Below are 11,357 nucleotides of genomic sequence, written 5' to 3'. Positions count from 1 at the left end.
CAGACTCTAAAAAGAGTTTGAAACGGTATAGATTCCACCGGTCCTAAATCTTTTCTTATTTTATTTTTTTAATTTGTCCATCGCAACACGAAATGTTACATATCTGTAGTAGTAGTAGGATATAAAAGTTTGAGTTTAGATTGGTAATTTTCTTACTATTTTAAACTATTGAAGCATTTTGATGAAACCTTGTTTCTTTATATGAGAGGAGAATACATATGATATATAATTAAAATATTCCTATTGTTTGTATCGATCTGAATTTTACTTATCAAAACAATTGAATCAGGATTTACACACTAAGCATCCGTTTTTTCGCTTCCGCGGAAAAATAAAAATAAATTAAAAATTTGAGTTAGGATCGATGTCTGTAATACTGTTCCAAAGTTTGAGACTTTTAAAAACAGTAGAATTTGTACCGATCTTTCTACCAATATAAGGCACTATTGTACTATCTATTTTTGTTTCTCTCTCTTATTTTTCATTAATTTCTACTGATAAAATATTTCCTATATCAGAGGATGCAAATTCCATAATGCTTCCGATCCAAATTTATTTTTTTTACTTCAAACCTTAAGCAAATTTTCAATATGTGTGGCAAAAATATTAATAAAATTTGATATCAGGACTATTTTTGGCCCTCTAATTCAATCTGCAGTCTTTCAAAAATGGGGTTGCCAATTTAATCTGCGGTTCGAATATTTTTAGAATTTTCCAAAAAATATGATTTATTTATTTATTTTTATTGGAATATGATATAAATAAAAATTTCAAAGTAGTAAAGGACATGATCTATATTTAGAAGGTCATGAGTTCAAAAATCGAATGAAAGAAATCTTTTATTGTAATAACATGAGAGTATAAGATAGTTAGGTGGCTTAACCTCCAACTATTATTCAAAAAAAAAAATAGAATTTGTTTCAATTTTTTTAATCATAACTATTATTCTCGGTCTTCTAAAAGATATTGCTAGTCCTCACTCTTTTTTATTTCCCTACCTCCTTTTATTATTAATTTATATGAACAGAAAAAAGTTCGCTGACTTAACCTTGCATGCATTTGTGGAACAAAGACTAGCGTGTTACATATCCCTTCCCCGACATATCTTTTTCACATAAAACATCAATAACAATCAAAATTAAAATATACATGTTTAGTTTTTATATCTACCTAATAGCTAATGTAAATAATATAATTTGTTCATAATATATAAAATATAGTATATATCTACTATTTGAATATAGATAATTGACACATAAATTTATATTAATATCCATATTAATACAAATATTTGAATATCATATATCCACATCTATTTTTTCTAATATGAAGAATATTATCCGCTGTTTTCATCCCTATTCTTATGTGATCATTAGAATATGAGGGAGAACAAGGAATTAATATTTTAGGATATTTGATTTTGTCTTCGAAAAAGGTTGTTTCAAAAGTGAAAGAACATAGTTGGTTAGTACGTAAAAAGTTTTAAGATGGTGGATTACTTAAACGTTGAGTTTGATTTCTCCTCGCAACTTCACAATCTCTCCAAAACATCTAAAAAGAAAAAAAGAAAAAAAAGAAAAAAACAAGGATATCGATAAATAAAAAATACTGTATCAGCAAAGCTTGCAATTGACATGACTTTAAAATTGTGCGATTAATTCGTCGTAATTGATATCATTTATAACTAATTAATATAAAAATTATCTTTTGTGCATAAGATAAATTATCCTTACTCTCTCAAGTTTCTTAAATATCCTAATTGTTTTAGTTAACTTCTCACAAATACTAAACAAAATAATAAGTGTGCATTCTCAATAATTTAAGTTCAAATTTTATAATAGTCATAGTTCTATAATAATGAAAGAGTAAGGCTATAGTACCAATGCGGACCCAAAGAGAGGGAGGGGTGGCACTTACTGTATCTTTGGATTCGAATATTTTTTTTAGACTCAATGATATTTTATACTTGTATCTATTCTTGGTTTGAAATAATGTCTACTTCTGAATTCAATTCATGACCCAGTAGAAGAAAATAATGCGGAAAAGAAAGTCAGGTCAGACTGATTCGCGTAAAAGAAAGAAAGAAACAAAAAGAAGCAATTTTATTTGCTGCTCCACTCAGAAGAATCGTTGATTTGCCAGGAGAAAAAATAGGTCTGCTGATAGATCTAAATATGTACCGTGGCGTGACTAGTCACGTCATGACTTGGATCACATGTTGTGCCATGCGGTGACTAAATTAGGAAAGATGGTCATGACATGTGAATAGTCACAACACGTTAGTCACACCTTAACCTTACGTGACGTGTTCAAACGTAACCAATCACATTTAACATTTAAAAAAAAATTAAGTTAGTTTATTTAAGATTTGTCATTCGATCAAAATCTAATAGTCATAATTACACGTGACCATGTGTCATGCTGTGACCAAATCTTTCGCGTGACATGCCGTGTCGTACCAAATTTTCAAAAGATATATATATATATATATATATATAGAGAGAGAGATAGGCTAATGTGCATTCGAATGTATATGGTCCGAAGTGCTTACGGTCCAAATTTGAAATTTCAAAATCCAAACGGTCGATCCGAACCGTTCATCTTGTTCTCCATATTAATATGTGCTTGGAGACCAAATTTTACATTTTTCTGAATTTTTTTGCTATTTATTAAGCCACTTTGAAAATCGCTGATCCAACGGTTTTATTGTTTTGTGCAGCCACCGTTGGATCACCAATTTTCAAAGTGGCTTAATAAATAGTAAAAAAATTCAGAAAAATGTAAAATTTGGTCTCCAAGATCATATTAATATGGAGAACAAGATGAACGGTTCGGATCGACCGTTTGGATTTTGAAATTTCAAATTTGCACCGTAAGCACTTCGGACCATATACATTCGAATGCACATTAGCCTATCTCTCTATATATATATATATAGAGAGAGAGAGAGACAGAGAGAGAGAGAGTAGAACTAGGGTGCTCTTAAGCTCACCAAAGTTTTGGTGAGCTTAACTCTAAAACTCATCAAATCGATTTCAAATGACAAATCTGAACCGTTGAAACCCGCTTACCTTACGTGTGATGCATCTACATGTGAAATTTTTAAACATTCGAATTAATTTAGTATAAAGTCAAGCAGTCAAAATTAGAAGGTTAATAAATTAATTTTAGTCCATGCAACGCCTTGGATTTCTACTTTTCAAAATCCTAACGGTCGATCCGAACCATTCATCTTATTCTCCATATTGAAATGTGCTTGGAGACCAAATTTTATATTTTTTGGAATTTTTTTACTATTTATTAAGCAATTTTGAAAGTCGCTGATCTGATGGTCCAGAAAATTTTACTGTTTTTACTGTTCACAGCAAAACAGCAATTTTCAAAAATACTTAATAAATAGTAAAAAAATTCCAAAAAATGTAAAATTTGGTCTCCAAGCACATTTCAATATGGATTAAACATCTAACGGTTCGGATCGGTCGTTTGGACTTTCAAAATAAAAATACGGCATGAAGTAGAAACGCGTTTTACTTCGCAACTCACCGTAGCCCACCTCTCTATATATATATTTTGATGAACAATATAACACTATGACATAATTAATGATTAATATTTTAATAATATAATAGATGTTTTGTAACCAATAAACTAATTATGAAAAATATTTGTATCCGTCCGATATCCGATCCGTATCTGTAACGTTTAATATCCAATCCGTATCTGAAAAATTATAATGGATAAATATACGGTAAAATCACTATCCGATCCATATCCAACTGTTTACACCCTCTAAGTACCTCGGAAGATACAGATCTTGTCGTGCGGGCCTATCGAAGTGCATGCACTTAGTGGATTACTCTCGGGTAGGGTACAGGTACCTCGGGTAAACCCGGAACGGGTAACGGGTAGGGCGGGTACGGGTAGGTCGGGTAATTTTTTAAAAAATCTACCCTACCCGTTTCATATCCGTGCCCGTCTCGGATAACGGGTACGGGTACCTCGGATACGGGTAACGGTTACCTCGGGTAGGGTACGAGTATTTTTTTGTCTGATTTTTTTCAGTTTTTAATACTGTTTTTTGTTTTTTTTTTCCTATTTTTTGTTTTTTTTTTTATTTTTTTTTTCCTTTTTTGTTTTTTTTGTTTTTTTTTTTGTTTTTTTTTTTTCTATTTTTTACTGTTTTTATGGGTAGGGCGGCAAATTTTTTTCAAAATTTGAATTTTAAAAGTAAACGGGTAAGCGGGTAAAGGGTGCGGGTAGAACGGATAAAGTATGCGGGTAGAGCGGGTAAAGTATTCGAGTAAATGGGTGCGGGTACGGGTACAACGGGTCTGGGTAGGCGGGTTTTGGGTACGGATAAGGCGGGTACGGATTGGGCGGATTTTTTTCCCAAATATTGGTACCCTACCCGTCTCAAACCCGTACTCGTTTACCCGCCTATACCCGGGCACGGGTACAGGTACCTCGGGTAACGGGTACAGGCCGGGCAAAACGGGTACTACCCGTTCGCAATCTTCTACATGCACTCACAACTTGTGGCAGAGATTGAATATGGCAAATTCTTAATAAGCAAACATGAGCGAGTTGGAGTAATGAGCAAGTTGTTAATAAGTTTTTAATGAACGAGTCACGAGTTATGAGTAATTTACTCACCCCTACCCACAAGTCCACATAATTTCTTGGCCTTCACGTGTTGTCCTTCTTATGTGGCAATTGTAGACACAAATAATGTAAGCGGAACTATTTTTTACCCGCTCTGCCTCTGTATTCCAACTCACCACACGGATGTCTGCATTTCTCTTCGTCTTAAATAAGATTCTTAATTTATAGTTCGTAGAAAATCGGTAGAAAATGTCGGAGGTTCCAATCGGAATTATACACGTGGGGCTGCTAAATGCTAATAGTGATGAAGACTTGAAGAAGATTTGTAATTTCACTGTCGATATAGAATAAAACCCTCTGGTGGTAAGAGTTATTTCAAATGGAAGTCACAGGCTCACAGCCATTTAATTTAACCATTTGATTGGAATTCACAATTAAACCAATCTATGAACTTAGGAAAACTGTTAGCGCTGGGCCTAAGCTTTAATAAAGGTCATAAAACGTTGGTACGTTGGGCCTCTCAAAACGAATTTATCCAAAAAGGGACGGGTTCAGGTTAAACGGTTAAACCGTTAAATCGCTTCAGTAAGAGATGGGAATTGAGCTTATTTGTCGGGGTTATTAACTAATTAACATTTCGTTAAAATCAATATCTAAACATGAAAAGATTATGTATGAATTCACCATTTAAAATAAATTTTGCTTGCATCAAAGCTTATTGAATGAGTTTAGCTCGCAAAGCTATCTTCTGTGTAGTACTGCTGGTGGAAATTAATAAGAACAAGTTTCGTAGAAAGCTGGAAAAATATATAATGTAAGCTTGGTAATAATCAAGTAAAAACATTTTTTCATGAGAAGCATTAAAGTATCTTAAAGGACGATATGAAACTGATAAGCTTGTCAATATTGATAGAAGAAGACCCGTCACTCTTAATGCTAAGAGATGCTTCATGTTTCATAGCTCTCATTCTTTGCCTAATTTCAGCACCTTCATCCTCCCTCATCAACCTTTTGATCGCCATTTCAATATTCCCTCTCTCTAGTTTCCCCTCTAACTCGATGCCAACCTTCCAAGCATGCATGACATATCGAGCATTCCCCATCTGATCGGCAAACTGGGGCCGACAGATCATGGGGACCCCCTCACAAATAGCCTCGATGGTCGAATTCCAGCCATTATGTGTCCAGAATGCACCAATTGCGGCATGTGCCAATACCTCCTGTTGTGGAGCCCAACTAACTATCTTTCCACGGCCACTTGTTGCCTCAATGAACCCATCAGGCAAATCAACCTTGTCCTTTCCGAGGACTGAACCCGGTCGTACCACCCAAATAAATGGTTGGTCACTGTTAGCCAAACCCCAAGCAGTCTCAATGAGCTCCTCGAAGTTCATGCAAGCAAGGCTACCAAAACTCACATAAAGCACAGAGCCAGCAGATTGCATGTCCAACCAGTCTAGGCAACTACGATCTGGATCTAGCAAACTGCTTCTGGCCGGCGGAGTGAACTTGTGGAGAGGACCGATACAAAACACAGGAATTGGTATTTCTTTTTGGAAGTTCTCTACCTCTGTACTGTCAATGGCATCGAAAGTGTTTACAATGACCCCCGAGGATGCTCTTATAGCATCGATAGCGTGTGTGAATAAGTCACGTAACACTTCGTGGCTGCAATCAGGAAGACATGGCAAGTCCCTCATTCGGAGAGGGGCAAGTTCAATTATTGGCATGTTCAACTGTGACTCTGTTCAAATATGAATTGGACTAGAACAATTAATTACAATAATAAACATGTTGGAGTCTATGGTGCGCGCTGTTATTGTTGAGCAGGAAATAGATACTAACCTTGCACTGGTATGAAGCCTTTCTGGATTAACTGAGGAAATGTCATGTACCAATTTAGAGTGGCTGTACTACCTGTCCTAAGTACCAGAGTCGGAACTCCAAGCTTATTTGCAAGATATTGCAAGTTGTACCAGTGTGTGTCCCGGATCAAGCACGCAATGGGCTCTTCATTTTTTTCAGAAAGAACGCTTGTCAAACAATCATAAAATAGCTGCTCACAATTATTGTTCCAAGCTGTTATTCGCTGCATGGCGTCACCAACCACAGATCTGAACCGGCCTGATATTCCTCCATCTTCGACCAAGATGAAGCGGTACAAAGGATATTTGGTGGAATCGATGGAGTTGTAGCTAGTGTGAAAGATGGTGATAGAGAAGCCGCGAGAATGGAGGAGTGCAGCGACTTCTAACATGGGATTAATGTGGCCTTGAAAAGGCAGTGGAAACAATAGCACTCTTTTTCCCATAACTATAGTCTATATGTAATGCTATTTGAATTGCTGATTGATCCCTGGAGGCTTGGAGCTTGGACTGAGAACGGAGGTTAATTGCAATTATAGCCAAAGAGATGCTACGGACGCACATATATATCTTGCTCTGCTCTGCAATTTGACTTGTTGCATACACTGAAAAAGAATCAAATAAATGAGAAACGAGCTGTAGGAGCATTCAACTTGATAACAATAACACTGTAACAGTGACTATTAAATAAACTTGTCATAATTAACAAATTAATATTATAAATGTATTTTCTCAGAGAACACAGAACTAATCTGCTATAAATATGCTTATCTAACTATACATAAGAACACAAATGAAAAAAAAAATATATATATATATATAAGACACTCATAAATTCACTTTGGGTCCTATGGGTTTCAAACTTTTAATGGTGATTGCCAATATATTGCTTGTAATTTTGTATTTTTGCACTATTCTGATAATAGTGATATTATTTTTCGCAAAATTTATTACTAAACACAATTTGTGTTATAAAAATACTATTAAACAGGCACTTTCTTAATATTCAAAGAATATTGAATATTAGAGAAGAGAAAAACGATATTTCGAATAACCATTTTTTTCATCACTTTTTCAAATAACGTTCTTTAATTGCACTTTTCTTATATGTTACTCTTCTATCTATATTTATTATATGGGAACGACTAACAGTACCCACCATTCAGTTCTCTATCTGTTTTCCGCGCTAAAAGACAAAAAAAAAAGTACAACAGGGAACCACTAACTGACGCGCACGTGACAACTACCGCCAATGAGCAGGGCTAACGTGATTTTATTCATCGTCAAAAAGTATAGTATTCATACCTACGAATTTATAGTATTCATACTTATTATCTGTAAACAAAAACTGGAGGGGACCATTAATCTTGGGGACTAGTGACAACCAGGGGGGACCACTGACGACGTCTGACAGCCTGGATTGGGAACCGTAACTGCCTGAAAGTAACATTTGCCAAGATTGGAGACCATTAATTATTAAGTATTCATATCTAATTAATGAAGTATTCATATAATCTTTATTACTGATAACATATGTTGAGAAAATGAAGTATTCATATCTAACTAATGAAGTATTCACATCTAACTAATGAAGTATTCACATGTACGAAGTAATTTATACAATTCAAAATTAGACACCTCCTCTGAGACACCTATTCTAAGACACCTTTTCAATTCACTTAAAAAGTTTTTTTTTTATATGGTAAGTATATTGTGTTCATATCTAACTAATGAAGTATTCATATCTAACTATAGAAGTATTTATAACTAATTAATGTAAATATGAATTATCCATATCTAACAACATGAAGTATGTATATCTAACTACTGAAGTATTCATATGTTGCACTCTGACAACCTTCGTTGGGCTAGCATGGACCCCCTCCGACGATGCATCACGCTCTTCCCGCCGAATCTCATCGGAGACGAGGTAAAATTGTGCCGGAACGCACCGGATCTCCTCACCGGTTCTCAACAGTGCACCACGCTCTCCTCACCGGATCTCGACGGTGCACCACGCTCTCCTGTGGTCGACGATGAAGAAACTTTGAGATCGGAGAGGAGAGCAGTGAGGTATCGATTGTAAGAAGTGATGAGGTAGGAGAGACGTGTTCTTATTTTTAAATTACTTATTTTTTTAGATATAAATAAAGTTTATTAGATAACTGAGTTGGAGCGGGAACTATTAGGCTGTGCTCCAGTATCGTCTCATTAAAGGGAATGGAGGGAAGGGGACAGCGGGGGAGGCTACCCTCGTAACAGTAAAATCTACACCCCGATTCGGGAGTGACAGATTTCATCCAAAACTGCGTTGGCTCTCCCCTCCGAACAGTGTTTGTTCCCTCTCGTTCCCCTTCGCTCCCTCTCGGATTCTCCTCTTCTGGAGCAGGGGACGAGATATGGACTGACCAGATTTTGAGATTTTCCACCTCCCTTGCCGTTCCTTCCCTCTGCGTCCCTCCTTCTGGAGCAAGCTCTTAGGAGACTGTGGATAATATCTTTACTCTCATTATATTGCTAAACAATTAATCCTAAAAGATATACATAGAAAGATTGTGGAAACGTGCTTAATATTAAATAATAAGCCGCCTATCAGACTCCATTATTAGAATAGTCAAAGTCAATAGAAAAAAAGACAAATTTAACAATAGATTCCGTAATCTTTTTAACTTGGTTAGGTAACTGACACCGATTTACTGGGCATTCAGATCCAGTGGATTAATTCAACCTTTGAATTAAATCGGGATTGTCTGATTTAAATCTGCAATAATCTATCTGAAAAATGAATTTGAATTGTAAAACAATCTTGAACGACGAATTTAAATCGGATGGTTCCAATCTAAAATCTAAAGATTGAGTTACTTTAGGGGATCCGGACCCATTGATTGGTGCAACATGCAGCCACGTTTCTTTCTGACGAATATAATCAATTCTTAGACGACTAAATAGCATCTGTCTGTTGGATATTTAATTAAAACAAGAAAACAAATATTTCGGATAAAATATTGTTATGCTTGAGATAGTTGGAGTAAATTTACATAAAATTGGAATACTTAAATAAATTAAAATTAAATTAAACTAAATTGAAAGGATAATTCGGATCGTGTATGTATAAATAAAATGTTATCTTCAAGTATATTTTATCTCTATAATGTAAGATTTGAAATCACTATCAAAGTAATCTAAAATTGTCATTTTCTAAAACACAATTATATACAAAAGTGACTAACAATATATAACTCTATAATACCTTGTATAAATCAAATTTAATAAAATAATGTGAAGTGATCAAAAGGGGAAGAGTTAATATGTATGTATATGTGTATGCATGTATGCATGGATGTATATATATGTGTGTGTATACTATCTATTTATATAATCTTTTCTATTCTGTTTAATCGGTGAAGGTTAAATAGAAATGATTTAATTAATAAACGCATTCAAACGATCGATGCGATGAACGGTAGTAACGTAGACTATTATTAAAAATATCAATAAAAGATAGTTACCCGTCTAATAGTCAACAATTAAGAATATTATAATTTCATATTAACCCTTAATTATAATTTCAAATATCACGAAAATACGAATAAAGAATTTAAGTAAATATATGTTAGAAATTAATTTTGAGTTTTCAAAATAAAGTTTCAACACTATCTACATCAGAAAGACGTGAGCAAATAAATATCGTGCACGCGCGTATTACGCAAGTGATGAGCCCACACGTACGACCAACGGTTCTCAGTCATGCATAAGTTTAATGAGAGTACGTAACTGAATACTTATGACTCTAACACTATAGCAGTCATCACTTTTCTTCATTTTTGCAATGTCATAACCCTTCTCCTTACCATCAGATCGAATCAGTCATCCATTGCCTTATGATCACTACTTAATTAAAACTACTATTCTAAATGAGAGCATGTGAGAAAAGAGTTATGCAAAGATACAAGGTCTACAATGCAAAAACAGCATTACATCTCCCTTTTGAGTTTTGAGTTTTGAGTTGATGATTTGATCCATGGTCACCAGGTCTGATAAATGTGGTAAACGGCCGGTATGCTCCCATGTCAAACAAACCAAGGCCATGCTTGTTACAGCATGAAAACCAAACAAAACCAATAATGGAAAATCCAAATGAAAAATCCAATTACACAGTTCAATAAAGCACATAAAAACATACACAATAATGGACCTAAATTTTATATTTATGGGATTTTTGAACTATTTATTAGTTCTTTTTGAAGTTGGACTTCTAAAATGATTAAAAATACATCTTTTACTGCATATTTACTTTACTACCCCTTTACTTTGCATCACTGTTTACTAAAGCTAGACATGCGTGTAAAATTTTGATACTTGATCAATTAAGAGTGTTGGCATCAAACTCCAAATCTGTGTAAAAAGATCTCAAATAAGTTGCATCATTTAATTGTAACAAAAATGAAAAAATAAGCTGACAGTAAAATATGGTATAGAACAAGTGAACTAATTTCAGTCCAAAACAACCATAAAAATATGATAAAGTCATGGAAAAATACGAAACCTGTAGTATACTCATTTTAGAATATATATCCATAAAACAAACATCAAGGTTGGGTTCTTCATGCACCAACAACAACACTGCCTTTGTGATCTGATGGAGATTTTCATGTCACTGTTTTTAAATTTATAAACTCATTTGTACTTCTTATCAGATCACAAGTGTATGATCCTATCGAATAGTATAATCAAGTGTCGATCCATAGAGAATAAAATTATCGGTCTTGAACAATCAAATCATGACCCATTGAAGGGCTAGACAAAATCAAATTTTGAGAGTTGTTGGTGATCAAAGATGCAACTTCGTATTTTCAAATCAAAAGATAAATATAGTAGTCAAAATGAGAT

General features: G+C 34.4%; 1 protein-coding gene across 1 annotated transcript; it reads right to left on the bottom strand.

Annotated features, from left to right (window-relative positions):
* Positions 1–5,417: 5,417 nt before the first annotated feature.
* Positions 5,418–6,986, bottom strand: LOC144559177 (UDP-glycosyltransferase 76C4-like). The gene is made up of 2 exons (XM_078308159.1): positions 6,448–6,986; positions 5,418–6,346 (listed from the first exon to the last, which is right to left on the bottom strand). The coding sequence occupies exons 1-2, from the start codon at positions 6,911–6,913 to the stop codon at positions 5,463–5,465; spliced, it is 1,350 nt and encodes a 449-aa protein (XP_078164285.1). The 5' UTR covers positions 6,914–6,986; the 3' UTR covers positions 5,418–5,462.
* Positions 6,987–11,357: the final 4,371 nt, after the last annotated feature.

The sequence above is a fragment of the Carex rostrata genome, chromosome 9 (genome assembly GCF_964058835.1).
Source record: "Carex rostrata chromosome 9, lpCarRost1.2, whole genome shotgun sequence".
Classification (NCBI taxonomy): domain Eukaryota; kingdom Viridiplantae; phylum Streptophyta; class Magnoliopsida; order Poales; family Cyperaceae; genus Carex; species Carex rostrata.
The sequence above is the reverse complement of the archived record's forward strand: the minus strand, read 5'-3'. Positions and strand labels throughout refer to the sequence as shown.

What these genes read in the sequence shown, in the direction of transcription:
- LOC144559177 (XM_078308159.1), bottom strand. Translation starts at nt 6,913, where the DNA reads ATGGGAAAAAGAGTGCTATTGTTTCCACTGCCTTTTCAAGGCCACATT. An exon ending in AGGCTTCATACCAGTGCAAG is followed by an intron (nt 6,347 to 6,447) that starts GTTAGTATCTAT and finishes ATATTTGAACAG; the next exon opens with AGTCACAGTTGAACATGCCA.